This window comes from Mobula birostris, chromosome 14 (genome assembly GCF_030028105.1).
Source record: "Mobula birostris isolate sMobBir1 chromosome 14, sMobBir1.hap1, whole genome shotgun sequence".
NCBI lineage: Eukaryota > Metazoa > Chordata > Chondrichthyes > Myliobatiformes > Myliobatidae > Mobula > Mobula birostris.
The window spans coordinates 98,097,953-98,125,094 of record NC_092383.1 but is presented as its reverse complement, the minus strand read 5'-3'; the positions used below and the strand labels follow the sequence as shown (position 1 = coordinate 98,125,094).

At 46.7% G+C, this 27,142-nt stretch overlaps 1 protein-coding gene across 1 annotated transcript in view; it reads left to right on the top strand.

Annotated features, from left to right (window-relative positions):
• LOC140209582 (CD48 antigen-like) overlaps nucleotides 1–27,142 on the top strand; it is a 59,126-nt gene that overhangs the window by 5,861 nt on the left and 26,123 nt on the right. Inside the window, exon 2 of the mRNA XM_072277852.1 lies at nucleotides 17,254–17,577. Within this exon, the coding sequence (XP_072133953.1) occupies nucleotides 17,254–17,577 (324 nt within the window). The remainder of the gene's footprint in view (nucleotides 1–17,253; nucleotides 17,578–27,142) is intronic.

The following is a 27,142-nucleotide window of genomic DNA, read 5'->3' as shown; positions in this document are numbered from 1 at the left end:
TGATTGACTTGTGTTTGGAAACCAGCAGCAATGGATATTGATACATTTATGATATCACCAACCTCTGAGGCATTAGTGGAAGCCAAAAAGAAAGACTTGCTGCTCATTGCTGAAAAGCTGGAACTTACTGCGGTAAAGTTGGCTATGAGAAAGGCAGAGATTCAGAGGAGAGTAGCTGAGATTTATGTATCTACAAAGGTGTTTGAAGAGACGGTGTTAGAATTGTTTCCTGAAAATAAACCAGATAACCCTGAGCTCCAGTTATGGCTGGAACATTTAAAGTTTGAGCAGGAGAAAGTTAAATTAGAGGACAAAGGCGGTTTGAGATAGAGAAGTTAAGGCTCGAGAGTCAAAGGGAGTTCTGGATCTAGGGATAAGTTTGTTGCCAGTCGGGAAGTTAAATTGGTCCCTCCATTTGATGAGGCTGAGGCTGACAAATATTTTCAGCATTTTGAGAAAGTTGCTCAGAGCCTACAGTGGCCAAGGGGGTGTTGGGCTCTCCTGTTGCAAAGTGTAATTAAAGGTAAAGCTCAGCAAGCTTATTCTTCCCTACCAGTTGATGATGCAGCTAGCTATGAGACAGTAAAACAAGCTGTGCTTAAAGCCTATGAACTGGTTCTAAAGCTGATAGGCAAAGGTTTAGGAATTTGAGGAAATCTGTGAACCAGACTTGTGGAATTTGCTTATGAGAAGTCTATGTGTTTTGAACAATGGTGCACATCTAAAAATGTGAACGATGATTTCAGCAAATTGAAAGAGTTGGTTTTAATTGAAGAATTTCAAAGGTGCATCCATAATGACATAAAGACATATTTAGATGAGAAGGATGCGGCCACTTGGCAAAAATCTGCTAAATTAGCAGATGAGTTTGCCTTAACCCACAAGTTTAAGTTTACCCTGAGTAAGACTTTCCAAAAGAGTAGTATGGATAGTCAGGGTAAACCAGAAATTAAAACTGGGACTAGTGACAAAGGTAAAGATGAAGGGAGGCATTCTGGTCCTATTTGTCACTATTGCAGGAAAGCTGGACATGTTATAGCTAACTGTTTCCTCCTAAAGAAGAGGAAGGAAAAGGAGGCAGTTCCAGATGCCTGTGTTCAATATGTTGAAACAACTATAAACCCATAGGGTTCCGGACCTTCTGATGAAGCTCTGTCAAAGGCTGAGACGCCTGACCTGGTCAGGAAAGAGTTCATGCCTTTTGTGTCAGAGGGGCTTGTTTCAGTGAATGAAGGGTCATCACCGGTACCAGTGAAAATTCTTCAAGATACTGGGGCTTCTCAATCACTCTTGTTAGACAGTGTTCTAAAGTTTAGTGATGAAACTGCCATTGGTGAGGTAAATCTTATTCAAGGCATTGGGGATGATATTGTTTCTGTACCTCTGCACAAGGTAATTTTGAAGTCAGAGTTAGTTTCAGGACCTGTTAAGATAGGACTACGACCCAGTTTACTGGTGTAAGGTGTTTCTTTGTTGTTAGGGAATGACCTAGCAGGTGGCAAAGTTGTCCCTGCTGTGCAGCTGATAACTAAGCCAACCACTGATGATCCAAAGATGGTTTGTAACATGTATCCATCCTGTGCAATAACTCGAGCTATGGCTGAGAAGCTTGCAAACGCAGATAGTTCTGTGCAGCATAGTTCCGCTACCCAGGTTTTGATGACTTGCAGTCACTTTCCTTCTTTCATTATTGGACCATGATCCTTGTGTTAGGACTGACAATAAAGATTTGTCTTTTTCCAGGACGGAGTTCATGGCAGAACAGACCAGAGACCCTGGGATTGTTGCATTGAGAGAAAAAGATCTCCCAGGTGATGAGATTGAGAAAGTACCAGTTTCGTATTATTTTAAGGATGGGGTGTTAGTGAGGAAGTGGAGACCATCTGATATTCCTGCAAGCGAGAAATAGGAAATTGTTCACCAGGTTGTGGTTCCTAGAGTCTATAGGAATGAGATTTTAACTTTGGCCCATAGTATGCCCTTGGGTGGCCATCTGGGTGTGAACAAAACTGTGGACAGGGTTTTGAAACAATTCTTCTGGCCTAGTTTGAGGAAAGATGTTGCGACATTTTGCTGGGCTTGTCACACTTGGCAGGTTGTGGGTAAACCTAATCAGCTCACCCCAGTGGCCCCACTGCACCCTATTCCTGCATTTGGTGAAGCCTTTGCAAAAGTTATTGTGGATTGTGTTGGCCCATTGTCCAAGATTAAAGCCGGCCATCAGTATTTGCTAATCATTATGTGTACAGCATCTAGATTCCTGGAAGCAATACCTCTCAGGAATATAAAATCTCCAACCATGTCAAAGGCTCTCAGAAAGTTTTTCACCCTATTTGTTTTGCCTAAAGAACTCCAGTCTGATCAAGGAAGTAATTTTTATGTCAGAATTATTCCAGCAAATAGTTTACAAACTGGGAACCAAACAAATTACATCATCTGCATACCACCCAGAATCCCAAGGGGCCTTAAAAAAATTTCATTCTAGCCTCAAAACCAGATGAGGACATTTTGTATTGAAAATGAGAAGGATTGGGATGAGGGAGTTCACTTGCTTCTATTTGCAGTAAGGGAGTCAGTGCAAGAGTCCCTAGGCTTTAGCCCCTTTGAACTTGTGTTTGGACACCAGGTCCGAGGACCTTTGGCATTATTAAAAGAGCAGTGGGTTAATAATGACCTGCATATTAATTTGTTGGACTATCTTTTAAAATTCAAAGACAGATTGCAAAGGACTTGCAACTTAGCAAGGGAAAATTTAAAATTAGCCCAGGAAAGAATGAAAACTTGTTATGATAAGGAAGCCAGAATGAGGTCATTCAAGCCAGGAGATAAGGTATTGGTTCTTTTCCCTGTGCAAATGAACCCTCTGCAAGCTAAGTTTCATGGTCCCTAAAAAATTGTGTCTAAAGTCAATGATGTGGATTATGTCATCAAAATACCAGATAGACGAAGGCCAAGTAGCTTTGTCACGTAAACATGCTTAAACTGTATCATGAGAAACAAATAGCAGCTGTGATGGTTGTTGTCAATAACACTGAATCTGAACTCTCTGGAAATTCACCAGCGCTTCCATCTGAGGCCTATTTTAAATCAAACATTATTTCAGCCAGATTGACAAATTCGACTGTTTTGGAAGGTCTTGATGAGAAATTGGCTCATTGACAGCCACAGCAGCGGCAGCAGATGAAGCTGTTGATCATGAAATTTAGCGATTTATACCCTGATATTTCAAAAAGAACCACAGTAGCATCACATGATACATAGAAACATAGAAAATAGGTGCAGGAGTAGGCCATTCGGCCCTTTGAGCCTGCACCGCCATTCAGTACGATCATGGCTGATCATCCAACTCAGAACCCTGTACCTGCCTTCTCTCCATACCCCCTGATCCCTTTAGCCACAAGGGCCATATCTAACTCCCTCTTAAATATAGCCAATGAACTGGCCTCAACTGTTTCCTGTGGCAGAGAATTCCACAGATTCACCACTCTCTGTGTGGAGAAGATTTTCCTCATCTCGGTCCTAAAAGGCTTCCCCTTTATCCTTAAACTTTGACCCCCCGTTCTGGACTTCCCCAACATCGGGAACAATCTTCCTGCATCTAGCCTGTCTAATCTGTTTAGAATTTTATACGTTTCAATAAGATCCCCCCTCCATCTTCTAAATTCCAGAGAGTATAAGCTGAGTCAATCCAATCTTTCATCATATGAAAGTCCTGCCATCCCAGGAATCAATCTGGTGAACCTTCTTTGTACTCCCTCTATGGCAAGGATGTCTTTCCTCAGATTAGGGGACCAAAACTGCACACAATACTCCAGGTGTGGTCTCACCAAGGCCTTGTACAACTGCAGTAGTACCTGCCTGCTCCTGTACTCGAATCCTCTTGCTATGAGTGCCAGCATACCATTCGCCTTTTTCACCACCTGCTGTACCAGCATGCCCACTTTCAATGACTGGTGTATAATGACACCCAGGTCTCGCTGCACCTCCCCTTTTCCTAATGATGTAGATGTCGGTGATGCCAAAACCTATAAAACAGCATCCGCATCACAGGAGTATTGAAAAATGTAGACTTGCTGAACAAGAAATTGAGTATATGTAAGAAAATGGTATTATTAAGCATTCTACTTCAAATTGAATCTCACCTTGTGTTATGGTACCTAAAGCAGATGGTAGTATCAGGTTTTGCACTGATTACAGAAAGGTGAATGCTATAACAAAAACAAATGATTATCCCATCCCTAGAGTGGATGATTGTGTAGACAAGGTTGGAAAAGCTAAGTTTCTTACAAAAATCGATCTGTTAAAAGGGTATTGGTGTGTTCCATTAACGGATAGAGGTAGAGAAATTTCTGCATTTGTAACACCTTCAGGATTGTATGAATACAATGTTCTGCCATTTGGAATGAAAAATGCTCCAAGAACATTCCAGAGAATGGTTAATTCTGTAATTCAGGAGTTAGAACACACAAATGCCTATATTGATGATTTGATCACAGGGAATGACACATGGGAAGGCCATATCTCTGCAGTGGAAGAGCTGTTTGACAGGCTCTCAAAGGCCAATCTTACAGTTAACTTAGCTAAGAGTGAATTTGGCCATGCCACTGTGACCTATCTCGGTTATGTTGGAGGTCAGGGCAGGGTGGCTCCTGTTCAGGCAGAAGTTCAGACAATTTCTGAGGTTCTCATTCCAACCGGTATAAAAGCTCTTAAGAGATTCCTGGCAATGGTCGGATATTATCGCAAGTTCTGTAAAAACATTGATGATATTGCTCTCCCATTGACTAACTTCTTGAAGAAGCGTGGAAAGTTTGTTTGGACGGAGCCTTGTCAGGAGGCGTTTGATAAATTGAAAGCCATCTTCTGTCACCAACCTATGCTCAAGTCACCTGACTTTGCAAAGCCATTCTCCATAGCTGTGGATGCCAGTGATGAAGCTGCAGGAGCAGTGTTGACCATCCTGTGGCTAACTTTTCAAAGAAATTGAACAGGCATCAAAGAATTTATTCCACCATCGAGAAGGAATTATTATCACTTATTTTGGCTTTGTAGCATTTTGATGTGTATGCTTGCCCAGCTCAAACGTACTTGTGGTTTATACAGATCATAATCCATTGGTGTTCTTGAGTAAGTTAAAAAAAAAGAACAGACGGTTGTTGAATTGGATTTTGATTTTGCAGGAGTATGATCTCATGATAACTCACATTAAAGGCAAGGATAATATAATTGCCGACTGTCTTTCTAGATGTTAAGCTTGCAATGCACTTTTAACAGTGGAGTGAGATTGACTATTTGTACACACTTCTGCAGTATGATATATTAGTCTGTAGTATGCTATATGGTAACTGCAAATGTATTGTTTCACATATTGAAGTCTGCAGTTAAAATTTTACTCTTACAGATCAGAATTTTCTCTTTTTGGGGGAGGTGTTACGTGACCACGGTTTCATTTACTGTGGGTGTCACTTTAAAATACCTAAATGAAGGGGAACTATGATGTCAGTATAACAAGCTGCAGACAGACAGTTGGGATTTTCAGAAAGAAAGAAAAGGAGAGAGAGAGAGAGAGAGAGCGCGTGCGCTTTGGACCGCAAGCTGGCAGTAGCTTGCTGCAACAATGAGTAAAGTCTGATACTTCCCCTTGCCCTGAGATTTGGGTTGATCAACAGCACCCCGCGCACATTGGATGTGTGACTGTCACTTCGTATGATCCATACGTGGATTTTGTTGGAGTACCCTGTGGCGACAACCTTTGTTAACCCTTACATGGTTTCAGGTATTTTATGTGGTAACCACTTATACTAAGGAATATTCCGTGACTGTCACCTTGTGATATTTCTATGTGGATTTTGGGACGACTCGACGGATAAGATCTTCAGCGACTGTTACTTTGTTTTCCCAGTGTGGAACCTGTGGAATTCTTTGTAATCACCTCCTCCCTACATTTTAATGTGGATTTACAAGTTTCTCCCCTCACCTAATCTGTGGATTATTGGACCTTTTGTAGTTGCCATCTAAAGACTTTAAGAACTGTTCCTAAGCTTGACAGTTTGGGAGCCACACAAACACATAACACTGTTAACTTCTGTATATTTCATTTAATTTTCTAAATTTTTGAGTAGAGACTAATAAATATAGTGGTTTTAACAATAAAATCTGACTCATTTTGTGATCTATTGTTGCTGGTACATAACAGACTTTAGTCAGCCATACTCAATTAAAGTCACCGGTGACAATGAAGGCAGCCTCTGGGTGTGCGATCTCCAGGGTGCTGATGGTCTCGTGCCGTTCCTTGAGAGCCAGGTCAGTATCAGCTTGCAGCAGAATATACACCGCTGTGATGATAACAGTTGTGAACTCTTCAGGCAGCCAGAAAGGTCTGCACAGTAGCACCAGGTATTCCAGGTCTGGGGAAAAAAAGGATTGTTGACCATGAAGCATATCCTAACTCCCTTACTCTTCCCAGAGAGGTTTCTCGATCTGTTCACCCGGAACAGGGAGAGACCAGAGGGCCCAATGGCATGATCCGGTATCTCCTCCATCAGCCAGGTCTCCACAAAGCACCAAACGTTGCACACCTTTGTTTCCCGTTGATAGGAGATTCTGGCTCTCAGTTTGCACCGCTTGTTCTCTAGCGACTTAATGCTAGCCAGGAGTATGTTAGCGAGTGATGGACGATTTGCACGCCTTCTCAGTCTCACCAGGACACTGGGCCTTCTCCCTCACCTCCGATGCTGCTTCCGAGGTAACGGCGGTGCAGTAGGTGAGTTTCACATGGATCGCGCAAGCAGGGGTTTCCAGTGTAGGAAAGGCGGCACATCGTGGGTAAGTGCCATCTTCCCAATGTTCAGGAGAATCAGTCTATCATATCTGATGTGACTATTGGGTACTTGAACAAGAAATGTGAAGGAAATTGCAGAACTTAGCAGTATACTGTACAGTGGGATCAGAGCTTGCAACATGGCCACTGTATGCAGCACCATCTTGAAGCTGTTCACAGTTCTCCTAGTGAGGCCTCACCAGTTCCTTATAAAGCTGCAGTATTACATCCTTGCTTTTCTAGTCTAGTCCTCTAGAAATGAATTCTAACATTACTTTTGTCTTCCTCACTACTGACTCTGCCTGAAAATTAACCTTTAGCGAATCCTGGTACCAATTTTTTTTGAAACACAGAGGTAGTCACTATTATCCTTTGCCTGTTCTTTCTATGTTTTGTGCTCCCTTAAGTTTGAGACACATTTCTCTGCTCTTTTCATGGGATTCATCTAACCATTTTTTGCATTTCCCATCCACATTGAATAACTACAGAGCCAACCTGTTGCTAATACTGGACAGGCAGCTCATCTGTTTGGAAGGGATGCAGCAGTAAGGGAGAGTGGGCCAGGAACTGGGACCAGGTGCGGAGACGTTTTGTGGGAAAGGAACATGACAAGGATGTTGGGTGGATTGGAGGGATGGTTGGAAGAGGCACGGGGGGAAGACAGGGGGCAGAAATGAGTTAGCAGGCAACGTTAGTCAGGCACCCTGGCACTGGCCCTTTGTCTCTGTGGTGTGACTGCCTTGAGCAGCTGGCCGTGAGAAACTTTTCAAATTCTTTTCCATGGTCCATGTAAACAATATCCACTGCCCTACCTTCATCAGCTACACCATAAGATCATTAGATATAGGAGCAGAAGTAGGCCATTTGGCCCATCGAGTCTGCTTCACCATTTCAGTCATGGCTGATCCAATTCTTCCAGTCTTCCCCACTCCTCTGCCTTCTCCCCATACCCTTTGATGCCCAGGCTAATTAAGAACCTATCTATGTCTGCATTAAATGCACCTAACAACTTGGCCACCACAGCCGCTCGTGGCAGCAAATTCCACAGATTTACCACCCTCTGACTAAAGTAATTTCCCACATCTCTGTTCTAAATGGACGTCCTTCAATCCTGAAGTTGTGCCCCCTTGTCCTAGACTCCCCTACCATGGGAAATAACTTTGACGTATCTAATCTGTTCAGGCCTTTTAACATTCGGAATGCTTCTATGAGATCCCCCTCATTCTCCTGAACTCCAGGGAATACAGCCTAAGAGCTGCCAGATGTTCCTCATACAGTAACCCTTTCATTCCTGAAATCATGCTCGTGAATCTTCTCTGAAGCCTCTCCAATGTCAGTGTATCCTTTCTGAAATAAGGAGCCCAAAACTGCACACAGTATTCCAAGTGTGGTCTCATGAGTGCCTTATAGAGCTTCAACATCACATTCCTGCTCTTATATTCTATACCTCTAGAAATGAATGCTAACACTGCATTTGCCTTCCTCACCACCGACTCAACCTGGAGGTTAACCTTTCGGGTATCTTGCACAAGGACTCCCAAGTCCCTTTGCATCTCTGCATTTTGAATTCTCTCCCCATTTAGATAATAGTCTGCCCATTTATTTCTTCCACCAAAGTGCATGACCATACACTTTCCAACATTGTTTTTCATTTGCCACTTCTTTGCCCATTCCCCTAAACTATCTAAGTCTCTCTGCAAGCTCTCTGTTTCCTTTATACTACCCGCTCATCCACCTATCTTTGTATCATCGGCACATTTAGCCACAAATCCATTAATCCAATAGTCCAAATCATTGACAGACATCGTAAAGAGCAGCGGTCCCAACACCGACCCCTGTGGAACTCCACTGGTAACCAGCAACCAGCCAGAAAAGAATACCTGCATTCCCACTCTCTGCTGGTAACTCCCCTGTAATTCCATGGGCTCTTATCTTTCTAAGCAGCTTCATGTGTGGCACCTTGTCAAAGGCCTTCTGAAAATCCAAGTACACCACATCCACTGCATCTCCCTTTTCTACCCTGCTTGTTATTTCCTCAAAAAATTGAAGTAGGTTTGTCAGGCAGGATTTTCCTTTCAGGAAACCGTGCTGGCTTTGGCCTATCTTGTCATGTGCCTCCAGGTACACCATAATCTTATCCCTAACAATCAATTCCCACAACTTCCCAACCACCGATGTCAGGCTAACAGGTCTATCATTTTCCTTCTGCTGCCTCCCACCCGTCTTAAATAGCAAAGTGATAGTTGCAATTTTCCAGTCATCCAGTACAATACCAGAATCTATCAATTCTTGAAAGATCATTGTTAGTGCCTCCGCAATCTCTCCAGCTACTTCCTGCAGAACCCGAGGGTGCATTCCATCAGGTCCAGGAGATTTATCCACCCTCAGACCATTAAGCTTCCTGAGCACTTTCTCAGTCATAATTTTCACTACACATACTTCACTTCCCTGACACACTTGAATGTCTGGTATACTGCAGATGTCTTCGACTGTGAAGACTGATGCAAAATACGCATTCAGTTCCTCTCCAGTGTCATTTTCTACTCGTCCTGTATCTACCCTCAACTCTCTTTTACCCCTTATGTACTTAAAATACTTTATATACTTTTAGTATCTTCTTTGCTATTGGTCACCAGCTTCCTTTCATAATTCATCTTTTCCTTCCTAACAACCTTCTTAATTTCCTTCTGCAAGTTTTTAAAAGCTTCCCAATCCTCTGTCTTCCCACTAGCTTTGGCTTCCTTGTATGCCTTTTCTTTTGCTTTTACTTTGGCTCTGACTTCACTTGTCAGCCATGGTAGTGTCCTTCTTCCATTCGAAAATGTCTGCTTATTTGGAATATATCTATCTTGCACTTCCCTCATTTTTCTGCAGAAACTCCAGCCATTGCTGCTCTGATGTCCTTCCTGCTTGTGTCCCTTTCCTGTCAACCTTGGCCAATTTCCCTCTCATGTCATTGTAATTTCCTTTATTCCACTGAAATATCGACGCATTGGAATTTAGTTTCTCCTTCTCAAATTTCAAATTGAACTTGATCATCTTGTGATCACTGGTCACCAAGGGTTCCTTAACCTTAAGCTCTCTTATCACCTCTGGATCATTGCACAACACCCAATCCAACACAGCCAATCCCCTAGTGGGCTCAACAACAAGCTGTTCTAAAAAGCCATCCCTTAGGCATTCTACAAATTTCCTCTCTTGAGGTCCAGTACTGGCCTAGATTTCTTAATCCACTTTCATGTTAAAATACTCAACGATTACCATGATATTGTTTTTCTGACACACCTTTTCTATCTCCTGCTGTAATTTGTAATCCACATCCCAGCTGCTGTTTGGAGGCCTGTATACAACTGTCATTAGGATCCTTTTACCCTTGCCATTTCTTAACTCAACCCATAGAGACTCTACACCTTCTGATACTATGTCATCCCTTTCTAATGATTTAATATTACTTTTCATACACAGAGCCACACCACCCCCTACTAACCTATCTTTCTAATACAACGTATATCCTTGGACGTTCAGCTCCCAATGGCAGCCATCCTTTAGCCAAGTTTCAGAGACGGCCACAATGTCATAATTGTCAATGTGTAGCTGAATTTCAAGATCATCCATTTTATTTCTTATGCTGCCTGCATTCAAATACAACACTCTCAGTCCATTATTTGTCGCTTTCTGTTTTAACTGCACCCTGACTCTATTGCCCTGTAACTCATCCCACTGGCTGTGATTATGCCTCATCTCCTGTCCGTTCTTCTATCATCTCTGTTGCACACTACCTTTTGATTTATTTCTGTTTTTCCTTTCCTAAGCCCTATCACTCTGGTTCCCATCCACCTGTCAAATTAGATTAAACCCTCCCCAACAGCTCTACTAAATGAGCCCGCTGGGATATTGGACCCCTTTGGGTTCAGATGTAACCCGTCCTTTCTGTACAGGTTGTACCTCGCCCAGAAGAGGCCCCAGTTATATTCATAATCTCCTCTGAACAACTCAGTGCTCATCTTCTGTGTTCAGCTGCTGGGTGTGAAAACCGGGAAGTCATGATGCAGCTGTATAAAACTTTGTTTGAGCCACATTGAGTGCAGTTCTGGTTGCTGCATTACAGGAAGGAGGTGGAGGCTCTGGAGAGGGGGTGGAAAAGGTTTGTAAGGCTGTTGCCTGGATTAGAAAATATGAGCAATGAAAAGAGTTTGGAGAAAGCTGGGCTGCTTTCTCTCAAGTGACTGAGGCTGAGAGAATAGTATTTAATATTATGAGAGAGTGGACCGTCCTTTACCCATGGTGGAAATGTCAAATACCTGATGGCAGGGCTTTCAGGTAACAGGGAGAAAGCTTAAACAGAAGTTACAAGGCAAGTGTGGTGGGCTGCAGGGACGTGCAGCCAGGTGATGTGGGGGAAGCAGACACTGTAATAACATTGAAGGGACATTTAGACAGACACATGAATCAATGGGGTAGAGGCCGATACCCATGTGCATGCAGATGGGATGAATTAAAATTGGCACAGATATGGTGGGCTGTGGTACCTGTTCCTGTGCTGTACTGTTGGATGCCCTAGGAGGCCTCCTCACTTATTTCCAACCACTGGCTGCCATTTCCTGTTTGCCCGTGTGGTGTTTCTTATCAAAGGAGCAAAAGGATGCATTCGACCATAAGACATAGGAACAGAATTAGGTCATTCGGCCTCTCAAGTTGCTGTACCATTCCCCCACGGCTGATTTACTTTCCCTCCCAACCCCATTCTCCTGCCTTCTCCCTGTAAACTCTGGCACCCTTACTAACTAAGAACATGTCAATCTCCACTTTAAATATACCCAAGGATTTGCCCTCCACAATCGTCTACAGCAATGAATTCCACAGATTCACTATCCTTTGGCTAAAGAAGTTCCTCCTCATCACTGTTCTAAGGGGACATCCTTGTATTCTGAGGCTGTGTCCTCTGGTCCTAGACTCCCTAAAAATGGAAACATGCTCTCCAAATCTACTCTATCTAGACCTATTCAATAGGTTTCAATGAGATCCCACATCCTTCTTCTAAACTCCAGCAAGTACAGTGCCAGAGTCATCTTCAATATGCAAACCTTTTCATTCCTGGGATCCTTCTCATAAACCTCCTCCTGACCCTCTCCAATGCCAGCACAGCTTTCTTAGACATGTGGGCCAAAACTACTGACCATAATCCAAATATGGTCAGCGCAATGAATTCCTTTTATATTGTAGTCCTGTCAAACCGAATGCTAACATTGCATTTGCCTTCCTTGCTTCTGACTCCACCTGCAAGTTACCCTTTAGAGAATCCAGCACAAAGAGTCCCAAGTCATTGTGCACCTCCGGTTTCTGAATTCATTGCCTGTGTAGAAAGTAGTCTCTGGCTTTATTTCTTCCACCAAAGTGTATGGCCATTCCCTTCCCTACACTTTTGCAAACTCCCTGCTACCTGCCCCTCCACCTACCTACGGTACGTATCAAGATTCCAGATGATTTGTCACAAGTACATCGAAACATACAGTAAAATGTCTCATTTGGATCAACAACCAACACAGCGAGAGTATGTAGAGGGCAGCCCGCAAGGGTCGCCACATATTCCTGCATCAACATAGCATGCCCGCAGTGCTCGACAGAACACAGAACACAGCAAGCAAAACAAACCCAGTTTCTCTGTCTCACCTACACACATACATAGTCTTCTAACTCTTTTCTAAGCAAGGACGTGGACCCCCTGCTATTTGCCTGTGCCATAATAGGTCGACAGAGGATGCAATTTCACTGGCTCTCCACTTGGTCTTGAATCAGCTGGATAATAGCAGCAGCTACGTCATGTTGCTGCCTATCGATTACAGCTCAGCGTTCAACACAATCAAACCCTTGGTACTAATCAACCTGGGCTTCTGTATCTCCCTCTGCAACTGGATACCGGACTCCTCCATTTGGACCCCCCGTCACCCAGGATATCTTCTCCATTGGGACCCCCGTCACCCAGGACATGGCTCTTCTCATTGACTTCAGGAAGGAGGTACAGGAGCCTGAAGACACACACTCAACACTTCAGGAACAGCTTCATCCCCTCCACCATCAGATTTCTGAATACCTCGTGAACACCACCTCAGTATTTTTTTCTCTTCTCTGTTGTCTTTTTGCACTACTTATTTACTGTAAGTTAATTTTAAATATATTTCTTATTGTAATTTGTCTTTTTTAAAATTACAGTATGTCTTGCAATGTACAGCTGCTGCAAAACAACAAATTTCACAACATATGCTGATGATATTAAACCTGAATCTGATTCTGATCAAGGCAGTCCATGTTCTTCAGCCTCCATCCTACAGTGGACTCGATCCGGATCCAGACTTGCAGATTACCCCATGGACTCGATCCGGATCCAGACTTGCAGATTACCCCATGGACTCGATCTGGATTTGGACATGCAGACATTGGTCCTTTGATTATCCCAGCAGACTCAGATCCAGACATGCAGGTTACCCTGGTGGACTCAATCTGGATCCAGACTTGCAGACATTGGTCCTTAGATTATCCCAGCAGACTCAGATCTGATCTGGATCTGGACATGCAGATTACCCCAGTGGACTTGCAGAGATCCGTAGATCTGGAGCTCCAGCCGACAGGCCCCTACTCCTGAAATTTGACTGTTAGGCCTCGATCCTCAGCATTGACCACAAGACCCACTGTTCACCGAACTCTGGGCTCGACGAGGACAGGACCCTGAATACTAGGCCTTGCACTCTGGTCTTACTGATTTGTAAAGCTAGGGATCATTGGATGCCATTTCTCCTGCTCAGACAGAACTCTGTCCCTGGAACCTGCCAACCACTTGGTGACCTTGAGAGAGCTATCAGCCGTCATCCACGTTGGTCTGCTGGTCTGACAGTCAGCCTGGCCTGCAGTTGTCCCCTGTCTGTGTCACCGTCCTTCAATCGTACAGCGGGAGACTTAAGATTCTGGCCTCTCCTCCAAGCCCCCTAATTCCCCTGCATCCCCGTTCCTAAAACCCAAAACAAGCCATGACGTCCACATAAATCCCAGCTCATTGCTATCTTGAGACATCATTTACAACCTTGGCCAGAAAGCCGTCAATTCTATCATTCAGATCGTGAACACATAACTGGATAAGTAATGAACCCAACGCCGACTCTGCGTAACACCAGTAGTCACGGCAGCCAGTAAAGCCCCCCTTTATTCCCCACTCCTTGTCTTTTATCCATGCTACTACCATGGAAATCTGTCCTGTTTAGTAGCGATTCATCAGGCAAGACTTTCCTTCAAGGAAACCATGCTGACATTGGCCTATTTCACTGGGGGATGTTACTGGGTCTGTGCAAGAGGTTATATTAGAGGGAAGCAACAGGGAATGGGATTGATAAGATCATACAGACTTGATGGACCAAATGGCCTCCTTCTTTGTAATGAGAAATATGTGAAGATAGGAACATATTTCAGAACAGGGCCACTGACTGCGGTATGTCCCAAATCCAAACGTGAACAGAGACCAGAGAAGGTTCATGTGATTCACATGTTGAAAGCATTCCCTTGTTGAAAGGAAGTAAAGTCAAGAGATAGACCAGTGGTCCGAGGAGGGGGAGTCAGATTCCGGGTGTGAGGGGTGGAAGATCGTCTACTGCTTATTTTAAATATGCTTCCACCACTAATCTGTGTGTGATTGAAGCCTGTAATTTATATTATGATAATGTGTTTTGGGCCGACTGAGTGATCTGGTGCTTTTGCTGTCTCTGAGGAAATTTGGCGCGGTTGAGAATAGAATATGCGGTCTAATGGCAGAGCACCAACCCATGATCGGTTCCAGTTCTCAACCAACTCATTGATTAAAGCGTCGAGCAAGGTTCAAATCAAGGAGAGCGAGAGCGGAAGGCGAGCAGGTGATCAGTGCTGTTTGCCTGTGTGTGGCTGTGACTGGACTTTCTCTCTCTCTCTCTCTCACTGGTGACTGCCAGAGGCTTAGACCTTGGGCAAGGTTTAATCGACACAGTTTGTGGGTTGGACTCTGTAGTTCATGGTATATTTGTTTCTGGTTACTCTTTTTATTGCTATTTTGTGTGATTTTGTTTGGGGTGGTCTGGCTCTGCAGCCTGCAGTCAATGAACAACACAGTGCTAAATTGAACTGAACTGAACTGAACTGAACAGTCCTGGACTGTTTCAAGGACCCTGTGGTTTGACGTTTTATGTTCTCTGTGTTATTCGCTCATTTTTTGCCGTTTGCAGGATTTGTTCTTTCTTTTGGTGCATTGGGTGTTTGATGCTCTCTTTGAACGGGTTCCATGGTGTTTCTTTGCTTCGTGGCTGTCTGTGAGAAGACAAGTCTCAGGGTTGTAGACTGCACACAAAAGTTGATAATAAATGTACTTGGAACCTTTGAACTTTGATTGGGGTCAGCGGGCAAAAGCCTGTCCTTTCTTGGTTGGGCTGGTGTGTTCCAGGGTGGGGGCTGGCAGCTCAGCTGACACAGGGGAGCAGGGCGCGGTTGGTAAGTGTGCTGATCACACACACAGCTCCAGAGTTAGTTGTGAAAAGGATGTCAGGAGACTACAAAGGGGTGTGGGCAGATTCCCTGAGTGGGGAAGGATATAGTGTGGAGTCCGATGTGGGATCCGCTCAGGGTGGGGAGAGGAGGGGAGGATCGAGTAGGAAAGAGACACTAGAAATGGCTTGGACTCTGAGCTGAGCTGAGCTGAAGTGGATTTTCCGGAGTGCCTTCAAACACCTCGTCTTTCCAACTCTCAGTCATGAGGGAAGAGGATATTGTCTCCGAGGTAACAACCTGAGCTCGTCCCACTCTGGGGTAACACAGGAACAGTCTGCACACTCCAGGGGTCCTGGGCCGAAGACAGGTGGGGAAGGGGGTTCCTGTACACAGGGTGAGAGGACCCCAGCCTCTCTGTAACACTGGGCAGCCCCACCCTCAGTCTCTCCCATACCAGCAAAAAAAACAAACTGCTGGAGGAACTCAGCTGGCTGAGCAACATCTGAGGAGGCAGAAGGATGTTCGACATTTCAGATCAGGACTCGGCAACTGAACTGAGGGCATCGAGGGGAGGGGGCCAAGGGAAAAGGGCAAGAGGGAGGGGTGAGGCAGGGGCTGACACCTGATTGGTGGAGCCAGTGGAGGATGTGATGATGTGCATGGGGAGGGGTGAGAAAGGGACTGACATGTGATTGGTGGAGCCAGCTGAGGAAGGGATGATGGGCATTGATGGGGGGGAGGGGTGAGAAAGGGACTGACACATGATTGGTGGAGCCAGCTGAGGAAGGGATGATGGGCAGACTGGTGGTTGATGGTTTGAAACTCAGGCAGAAAAATGACAAAAATCAAAAGAACTGCTGAAAAATTGCTCCATATTCCAGCATCTTCAGTCACTTGTGTCTCTTGTCCCCACACATTCCCATGCTGTGAGGAACCCAGCTTGGTTCCCCTCCTGTCTGGGAAAGTCGGTCCTGTCCTCTCTCCCACACCAGCACAGATGGTGAGGGGTCCCCCGGAGTCCTCCTGCCCCACTAAGCACCACCGTCTCCAGCTGATGACAGATGCAGCTCCCCTTCACACGGGGAACAGCTGGATCCAGTCCAGGTTGTTCTGACCTTTCTTTCTAGACCCCATTGCGTTGGGGGGGGGGGTTTGGTGTTAGTATTATTTTATTGTACTCACCTCCTCCCCTCCCCACCGGGGACAGTGGGGCTGAAGAACAGCCCTTCAGATACTCACAAGGAGCTGCAACCTCTTGAACTTCGTAGGGAAATCTGACCATGCCACCCCCCCCTCCCCCAGGACCACAGTAATCTGCCCAAAGCCTGTAGCACCGGACTGTCCACGCGGGGTCCTGAGGTAGACGGGGAGGGCTCCTCACAGACAGAGACTCACCGGGACCCTCCTCATCACCTGTCACGAGTGGTCCAGACGCCAGAGAGATTCAGACAGTGCAGACTGGGGAGGGGTGGTGCACCCGGTGGGACATTTCCCGAGGATGGTTCAGGGTGTGATGAGCCACCTCTGGAGGAGGGTTTGGGGACCCGGGTCCAGTGACAATTCCAGCTGAGTGGTGGTCACCTCGAGTCTAATCACTCTATCTCCTGACCCCTGACCCCTGCACACCCACAGTGAGGTGTGTCCCAGTGTCAGCCCCCCAAACTTCCCAGGATATGTCTGAGCACATCCCCCCCCCCCCCGCCTGCAGGCTGCGATTTCTTCCTCAGGGCGGGGTACAGAGAGTCTTCATTCTGTTCCCCCACCCCCCCCATGGGCTCACTGTGTGATGGAGGATCTGTGGGCCAGCTCTCTCACAGGGCTGGGAGACAGACGATGGGCCGTACGGCCTGTTGCTATATCTATGATTCTCACAGCTCTGATTCCTCCACCAGTCACTGAGCTGATCTGCTGACTGTCTCCTCTTGTCTCCTCAGCTGGGACTGGGGCTCCCCCGACCACCGTGAACAGAGCTCGGGGACACTCGGTCTCCTTACATCCTGGGATCCCAGTCGGACCGGACGTTGCTGATGTTGTGTGGAGACGGGTATCACCCAGAAACATGATAGTGAAGTACTCGAAGGGTAACGTTAGCTACTTCGGTCCTGACGAGTACAAGCGACGGATAACCTTTCATCCTGGGAACTTCAGTCTGGAAATCCATGATCTACGGAGAGAGGACTCTGGTGATTACGAGGTGATGTTTGCAGCAGCAGTTTCAGGAGCTGAAAGTATAACAACAGTGCGACTGGAGGTGTACGGTGAGTAAGACACTGCGGAGGGGCTCAGGTTTCACCGGTTCCTGAAACACTCCTAATTACTGGCTGAGGGCAGATCCTGTGTGTTCCCCTGTTTACTGAGCCCCACTGACTGTCCGTGTCCAGAGCTGGGCTCATAGAAACATAGAAAACCTACAGCACAATACAGGATCTTTGGCCCACAAAGTTGTGCCAAACATGTCCCTGCCTTAGAAATTACTAGGCTTACCCATAGGACCTTACCCTATTTTGCTAAGCTCCGTGTACTTATCCAAAAATCTCTGAAAAGACCCTATCGTATCTGCCTGCACCACTGTTGCCGGCAGCCGATTCCACGCACTCACCACTCTCTGTGTAAAAAACTTACCCCTGACATCTCCTCTGTACCTACTCCCCAGTACCTTAAACCCGTGTCCTCTGTGGGAACCATTTCAGCCCTGGGGAAAAGCCTCTGACTATTCACACGGTCCCAGTGTAGTGAGGCTGAGTCAGTGTGAGTTTGGAGGACACACCCGTCACATCCACCGAAACTGAGACAGGAGCCGGAAGGGATCGAACCAACATTGGGGAATCTCATGTACCTGAGACGGAGGGAGCTCAGCACACAGGGAGAATGGACCTGGTGTGAATGGCCTGAACAGTCTGTATCTGTTTTCACACACTGTATCTCCAGTCAAAGGCCTGGTCTGTCATGTTCAGGGATCCCATTTTCCGAGGGCACTGCTTGTGACTTCTCCAGACTGAGGTCTGAGCTCAGCAAAGTGTTTGTTCCTCAGCCTTCATGCTGTGCTGTGCTGGGTGAGACCCTGTGTGTTCATTACTATCACGTGACCGGCAACAATGAATATAGAATTGAGTTGAGTCAGGTTTTATAAAAACAATCAAACATTTATTAAATTCTGCTCAATATAAAAAAAACAAACGAAAATCTTAATCGGAAGTAAACTACCATGCGGCCATTTAACAAACCGCCACTCAGTACTAGTTCTTAAAGTGATAAATGCGAGAACAGTTCTTAAAGCAGTAAATTCAAACACAGTTCTTAGAATGGTAAATTCGAAAGTCCAAGAGATTTATACAGTCAATTAGGAGAGACTTCCCTGAAGCAAATAATTCCACGAAGACACGACATCAGGCCAGTCCCATCCAGATCCTGCCTTATCCGCAGGATTCACGACAACGGAAATAAAACGGTTTAAAGGCACTGACCTATCCTTCTGGATACTAGATCCTGCACAGCCTTTCCTGCCACTTTTAGCAGAGGCTATCTCATGCAGATCAGTCTTTCTTGAACAAATTCAATAATGGTCGATCCTTTCAACCGTCGAACAACTCCTTCAGGTCCTTGTCTTCACTCTCCAACACTACTGGAGAGATACATCAACAAACCTGGCAGCAATTGATTAAACTGCCAGCCCAACACTGTTGTACCTTACAATAGAACCCAAAACTCCGTTCTAAATGGAAACTGTGTCATAAAACAAATACGCAGTGGAGCGGAGTATCTGGCTAACGTTCTAACTGGAAAACTAACTGCGTCACCAGGGATCCACACTTACATACCTGGTGAGAACAGGTCATCACTTGACCTGACATCGGCGGGAAAATTACATCATGTGACCTCCGCAAGACCATTACATCATCCTCATAAAACAATCACAAGATATCCATGAGGCATGTAACATTACACTGAATATAGTGTCCCAGTGAGTGACACAGCACACTCACACACAGCAATATGGTCCCTGACTCAGAGGCCTCCATTGGCCAGGGTTGACCATGGATATTGCCTCCTAGCTGTCTGGATACACAAGCCTGGACAGTACAATATGGAGAGCAAGCTGTTGCCCGTGCAGCAAGATCCCTCTCCACACATCTGATGAACCCAAAGGAATGGCAGATCCAATACAGTTTGGCACCAGCAGTGTCGCTGGGGTTACCAGACATTAAAGTCAACAGCCTTAGGCACTCCAGCTCCAGACGTTTCCCTGAAGCCTTCCCCATGAGTGGGTATAGTCGCAAATCCGTTGAGGTTTGAGATCAGACTTTTCTTTCTCCATCTGCCAAAGCCACTGGTTTAACCTGCTGAATTAACCCACCTTTACCCCTTTACCTGTCGGTAGAAACTGTTCCACTGAGCTTAGTAGCTGACCCACACGTGAAGGTCAGGAGCTGGACTTGGTTGTCAGAGGTATTTGAGACACACACCATTGGGAGCATTTCATAGGTGGTGGAAGATTATCCCCACTACCAACCCCGGCCATAACAACTTCAACAAATCTCTGCTGACTCACTCTTCCAGTAATTCATCATGATGTTAAAATGTTTCCTTTACTCCCTCTTGTTGCCTGTTTCCAATCTAAACAAATGTACCACAACCCAAGATCTACCAGTTAGTAGGTTAAAGTTCAAAATACATTTATTATCAAAGTATTTTTATTATATATATATCTCTTTGTGATTCGTCTCCTTACAGGCAGCCACAAAACAAAGAAACCCAATAGGACCCATTAAGAAAAGACCGTCAAACACCCAATGTGCAGTAAAAAAAATTGTGTGAACAATGAAAGTAAGCAAATAACATTCAGAACGGAAGATCCTGAAAGTGAGTCCACAGCCACGAAGCCAGGCATCACTGAAGCTGATCCAGGAGCCTGATAATTGTAGGCCGCAGCCTCAGTTCAGCACAGAGATGAGTAAATCTCACTGTGCAGCGTGGTGAACACTGGCCTGTACCTTACCTTTGACCCCAACACCCTGACCTTTACAATCTGGCCGGCACGTAAATCGTCCAAACATCAGCTCATTCCTCACTCTTGGACAAGATACTGCTGTTTGGATACACCCTCGGGTCCGTGCCTCACTGCCTCGAGTTGGCCTGTACCCAACCTTTCCAATTCAGCCCGGCACTTAAATTGGTCAAACCTCGGGTCGTCCTTCACTCTCGGGCCGAGGCCCTGCCACCTCGATACAGTCATAACTGGAATCAGATTTAACATCACTGGCATATGTCTTGAAATTTGTTAACTTTACGGCAGCGGTACATGGTAACACATGATAAATAAATATAGAGAAAAAAACTGAGTTACATTAAATATATACACGTCTATTAAGTAGTTAAGTTAAAATAAGTAATGCAAAATAAATAAAAAAATATAGTGACAGTAGATAGTGTTCACGGGTTCAATATCTATTTAGGAATTGGATGGCAGAGGGGAGGAGGCTGTTCCTGAATCGCTGAGTGTGTACCTTCAGGCTCCTGTACCTCCTACCTGACGGTAACAGTGTGAAGAGGGCCTGTCCTGGGCGGTGGGGATCCTTAACGATGGATGCCCACCTGAAGCACCTTCAATTACTCCAAAAGACTGAGGTTGGGTAAAATACTGAAAGGCTTTTATTCACTGTACAATACGACCTCCACAGTGAGTGTCTGCCCCCGGACTGAGGGGGAGGGGCAAGACGAACACCTTTATACAGGACTCTGTGGGAGGAGCCACAGGGGCAGTCAGCAGAGGGGTGCGTCCAGACAGGTAACCGAGTTACAACATATATACATGGTTTACCACATTCACCCCTCCTTTTTTAAAAAAGAGTCCCGCGGGGTGAAGTGACTGACAATATTTACAAGAAGTATATTTACAGGTCAAGTCTATCAGGCGGTCGAGTCCGTCGCTGTGATCTACGTAGCACCGGCGATGGCGGTTGTGCTGGCTCTGGCCTGACTTCAGGTGCCAGCACGTTAGGTGTCAGTAATCCCTCCTGCGTGTGCGTTGCTCCCGGTGTGGGAGTGTCGTGCGGTGTCTCATGGGTATATACATCGGTGGATACGGGGTTAATAGTCACCACGGAGTGTTCAGGGTAGGGGCCCGGAGCTCCTGCGGGCGCCAGGTCGCGGATGGAGACCGTGTCCTCCCGCCCATCAGGTAAAACCACGTAGGCATACTGGGGGTTCGCATGAAGTAAGTGAACCCTCTCGACTATCGGGGAGTATTTATTGCTCCTCGCATGTTTCCGAAGCAGCACTGGCCCCGGGGACGTCAGCCAAGTTGGTAGGGTGGTTCCAGTGGTCGATTTTCTGGGAAAAGAAAAGAGCCGCTCATGAGGGGTGGCATTGGTGGACGTGCATAACAGGGAGCGGATGGAGTGGAGTGCCTCGGGAAGGACCTCCTGCCAGTGGGAGACCGGCAATCCCTTTGACCTGAGGGCTAAGAGTGTGGCTTTCCACACCGTGCCAGTCTCCTTCTCCACCTGTCCATTCCCCCAGGGATTATAGCTCGTGGTCCTACTGGTTGCAATTCCCCTAGCCAGTAGATATTGGCACAGCTCGTCACTCATAAACGAGGACCCTCTGTCACTGTGGATATAGCATGGGTATCCGAACAGAGTGAAGAGCTTGCGCAGGGCTTTTATAACTGACGTGGTAGTGGTGTCGGGGCAGGGGATGGCGAAGGGAAACCGTGAGTACTGGGCAATAACGTTAAGAAAGTACACATTGCGGTCGGAGGAGGGAAGGGGGCCCTTAAAGTCAACACTCAGTCGCTCAAAGGGGCGGGTGGCCTTGATGGGTGGTGCCTTTTTGGGTCAGTAGAAGTGCGGTTTGCACTCTGCGCAGACTTGGCAGTCCCTGGTCATCGTCCTGATCTCCTCAAGGGAGTAAGGCAGGTTCCGGGCTCTCACAAAGTGGAAAAGCTGGGTGACCCCGGGTGGCAAAGACCTACATGTAGGGCGTACAGCCGGTCGATCTGCGCGCTGGCGCACGTTCCCCGGGATAGAGCATCGGAGGGCTCGTTGAGCTTCCCAGGCCTGTACATGATGTCATAGTTGTAGGTGGAGAGTTCGATTCTCCACCTCGGAATTTTATCATTTTTGATTTTGCCCCGCTGTTGTTTGCTAAACATGAATGCGACTGAGCGCTGGTCAGTTAGCAGGGTGAACCTTTTGCCGGTGAGATAGTGCCTCCAGTGCCTAATAGCTTCCGCTATGGCCTGGGCCTCTTTCTCCACTGCAGAGTGCCGAATTTCAGGGCCTTGAAGGGTACGGGAGAAGAACACCACCGGTCTTCCCGCCTGGTTGAGGGTAGCAGCCAGTGCAAAGTCGGAGGCGTCACTCTCTACTTGGAAGGGAATGGCCTCATCCACCACATGCATTGCTGCTTTGGCAATGTCCCCTTTTATGCGGTTGAAGGCCGCGTGGGCCTCGGCTGAGAGGGGGAATGTGGTGGACTTGACCGGGGGCGGGCCTTGTCTGCGTAGTTAGAGACCCATTGGGCGTAATATGAAAAGAAGCCCAGGCACCTTTTGAGGGCTCTGAGGGTGTTGGGAAGAGGGAGTTCCAACAAGGGGCGCATACGGTCGGGGTCAGGGCCAATGACTCCTTTCTCCACGACACACCCAAGGATAGCAAGCCGGGTGGTCCCGAATACACACTTGTCCTTGTTATAGGCTTTGGCCGCTTGGAGAAATATTTGGAGGTTGTTGTCATGATCCTGCCGGTCCTGACCACAGATGGTGATGTTATCCAGATATGGGAACCTGGCCTTCAGTTGGCACTGGTCCACCATCCGGTCCATTGCCCTCTGGAAGACAGATACACCATTCGTGACACCAAAGGGGACGCGCAGGAATTGATAAAGCCTGCCGTCTGCCTCGAAGGCAGTGTAAGGGTGGTCCTCCCGGTGGATGGGGAGCTGATGGTAAGAGGATTTTAGGTCTATGGCTGAGTACACCTTGTACTGTGCTATCTGATTGACCATATCCGCGATGCGGGGTAGGGGGTACGCGTCGAGCTGCGTGACCCTATTGATGGTCTGGCTATAGTCCACGACCATCCTATTCTTCTCCCTGTTCCGAACAACGACCACCTGCGCCCTCCAAGGACTTGTGCTTGCCTCAATGACCCCCTCCCTGAGCAGCCGCTGCACCTCCGACTTAATGAAAGCTCTGTCCCCCGCGCTGTACCTCCTGCTTTTAGTTGCCACAGGTTTACAGTCGGGGGTCAGGTTGGCGAACAGCGGTGGGGGAGGGATCCTGAGGGTGGAGAGGCCGCAAGTGGCGTCGGTAGTGTGGCAGTTGGCATGATGTTGGGTGGGATGCGCGGGACGGTGTGTGTGTGCGGTCAGTAGCGGGGTACGTGACATATCTCTACAAAACCGGGAATTTACATAGAACATAGGATAGTACAGCACAGTACAGGCCCTACGGCCCACTATGTTGTGCCGACCCTCAAACCCTGCCTCCCATATAAGCCCCCACCTTAAATTCCTCCATATACCTGTCTAGTAGTCTCTTAAACTTCACTAGTGTAACTGCCTCCACCACTGACTCAGGCAGTGCATTCCACGCACCAACCACTCTCTGAGTAAAAAACCTTCCTCTAATATCCCCCTTGAACTTCCCACCCCTTACCTTAAAGCCATGTCCCCTTGTATTGAGTAGTGGTGCCCTGGGGAAGAGGCGCTGGCTATCCACTCTATCTACTCCTCTTAATATCTTGTACACCTCTATCATGTCTCCTCTCATCCTCCTTCTCTCCAAAGAGTAAAGCCCTAGCTCCCTTAATCTCTGATCATAATGCATACTCTCTAAACCAGGCAGTATCCTGGTAAATCTCCTCTGTACCCTTTCCAATGCTTCCGATTCCTTCCTATAGTGAGGTGACCAGAACTGGACACAGTACTCCAAGTGTGGCCTACCCAGAGTTTTATAGAGCTGCATCATTACATCGCAACTCTTAAACTCTACCCCTCAACTTATGAAAGCTAACACCCCATAAGCTTTCTTAACTACCCTTTCTACCTGTGAGGCAACTTTCAGGGATCTGTGGACACGTACCCCCAGATCCCTCTGCTCCTCCACACTACCAAGTATCCTGCCATTTACTTTGTACTCTGCCTTGGAGTTTGTCTTTCCATAGTGTACCACCTCACACTTCTCTGGGTTGAACTCCATCTGCCACTTCTCAGCCCACTTCTGCATCCTATCAATGTCTCTCTGCAATCTTTGACAATCCTCTACACTATCTACAACACCAACAACCTTTGTGTCGTCTGCAAACTTGCCAACCCACCCTCCTACCCCCACATCCAGGTCGACAGTAATTGGTGGGAGGGGTCCATCATACTCCATTGTCACTCTTTTCAGGTGGCTCTGGAAGTCGAGCCCCAATAGCACAGGGGCACACAGTTGAAACATGACCAGTAACGTAAAGTCTCGATATTGTTTGCCCTGCACCACTAGCGTCGCTACACAACCACCCCCCCGGATGTCTGTTGTATGCGACCCGGAAGCCATGGTGACCCTTTGACTTACCGGCCATATCATGAGTCCGCAATGTTGCACCGTGCCTGGGTGGATAAAATTCTCCGTGCTGCCCGTGTCAAACAGGCAGCTTGTCCTGCGCCCCTCCCCCAGGATGTCCATCATTGAGCTGGTGGAGAGCGCTTTGGTCGAGGGTCACGGAAGCCAGGGTTGGGCCGCTGTCTTGGTCCGGTGCGGTGGGGTGCCCCGTGAGCACCGTTGGTCGTAGGCAGTGGGAGGTGGCGCCGACCAAGATGGCTGCCCCCATGTGTCGCACGGCGGTTGTGCTGGCTCCGGCCTGACTTGAGCTGCCAGCACATTAGGCGTTGGTAATCCCTCGTGCGTGTGCATCGCACCCAGTATGGGAGTGTCGTGTGGTGTCTGTGTAGGGTTTGGAGTGCGCGGTGTCTCGTGGGTACGTATATCGGTGGGTACGGGGTCAATAGTCACCACGGAGTGTTCAGGGTAGGTATAGTTGATGTCTTGACTGGGAGAAATTCAGAGTTCAGCAGAGGAGGACAAAGGGCTTAATTAGGAAGGGGAAAAAAGATTATGAGAGAAAACTGGCAGGGAACATAAAAACTGACTGTAAAAGCTTTTATAGATATGTAAAAAGGAAAAGACTGATAAAGACAAATGTAGGTCCCCTCAGACAGAAACAGGTGAATTGATTATGGGGAGCAAGGACATGGCAGACCAATTGAATAATTACTTTGGTTCTGTCTTCACTAAGGAGGACATAAATAATCTTCCAGAAATAGTAGGACACAGAAGGTCCAGTGAGATGGAGGAACTGAGCAAAATACATGTTAGTAGGGAAGTGGTGTTGGGTAAATTGAAGGGATTAAAGGCAGATAAATCCCCAGGGCCAGATGGTCTGCATTCCAGAGTGCTTAAGGAAGTAGCCCAAGAAATAGTGGATGCATTAGTGATAATTTTTCAAAACTCGTTAGATTCTGGACTAGTTCCTGAGGATTGGAGGGTGGCTAATGTAACCCCACTTTTTAAAAAAGGAGGGAGAGAGAAACCAGGGAATTATAGACCGGTTAGCCTAACGTTGGTGGTGGGGAAACTGCTGGAGTCAGTTATCAAAGGTGTGATAACAGCACATTTGGAAAGCGGTGAAATCATCGGACAAAGTCAGCATGGATTTGTGAAAGGAAAATCATGTCTGACGAATCTCATAGAATTTTTTGAGGATGTAACTAGTAGAGTGGATAGGGGAGAACCAGTGGATGTGGTATATTTGGATTTTCAAAAGGCTTTTGACAAGGTCCCACACAGGAGATTAGTGTGCAACTTAAAGCACACGGTATTGGGGGTAAGGTATTGATGTGGATAGAGAATTGGTTAGCAGACAGGAAGCAAAGAGTGGGAATAAACGGGACCTTTTCAGAATGGCAGGCGGTGACTAGTGGGGTACCGCAAGGCTCAGTGCTGGGACCCCAGTTGATTACAATATATATTAATGACTTGGATGAGGGAATTAAATGCAGCATCTCCAAGTTTGCGGATGACACGAAGCTGGGCGGCAGTGTTAGCTGTGAGGAGGATGCTAAGAGGATGCAGGGTGACTTGGATAGGTTGGGTGAGTGGGCAAATTCATGGCAGATGCAATTTAATGTGGATAAATGTGAAGTTATCCACTTTGGTGGCAAAAGTAGGAAAACAGATTATTATCTGAATGGTGGCCGATTAGGAAAAGGGGAGGTGCAATGAGACCTGGGTGTCATTATACACCAGTCATTGAAAGTGGGCATGCAGGTACAGCAGGCGGTGAAAATGGCGAATAGTATGCTGGCATTTATAGCGAAAGGATTTGAGTACAGGAGCAGGGAGGTACTACTGCAGTTGTACAAGGCCTTGGTGAGACCACACCTGGAGTATTGTGTGCAGTTTTGGTCCCCTAATCTGAGGAAAGACATCCTTGCCATAGAGGGAGTACAAAGGAGGTTCACCAGATTGATTCCTGGGATGACAGGACTTTCATATGAAGAAAGACTGGATGAACTGGACTTGTACTCGTTGGAATTTAGAAGATTGAGGGGGGATCTGATTGAAACGTATAAAATCCTAAAGGGATTGGACAGGCTAGATGCAGGAAGATTGTTCCCGATGTTGGGGAAGTCCAGAACGAGGGGTCACAGTCTGAGGATAAAGGGGAAGCCTTTTAGGACCGGGATTAGGAAAAACTTCTTCACACAGAGAGTGGTGAATCTGTGGAATTCTCTGCCACAGGAAACAGTTGAGGCCAGTTCATTGGCTATATTTAA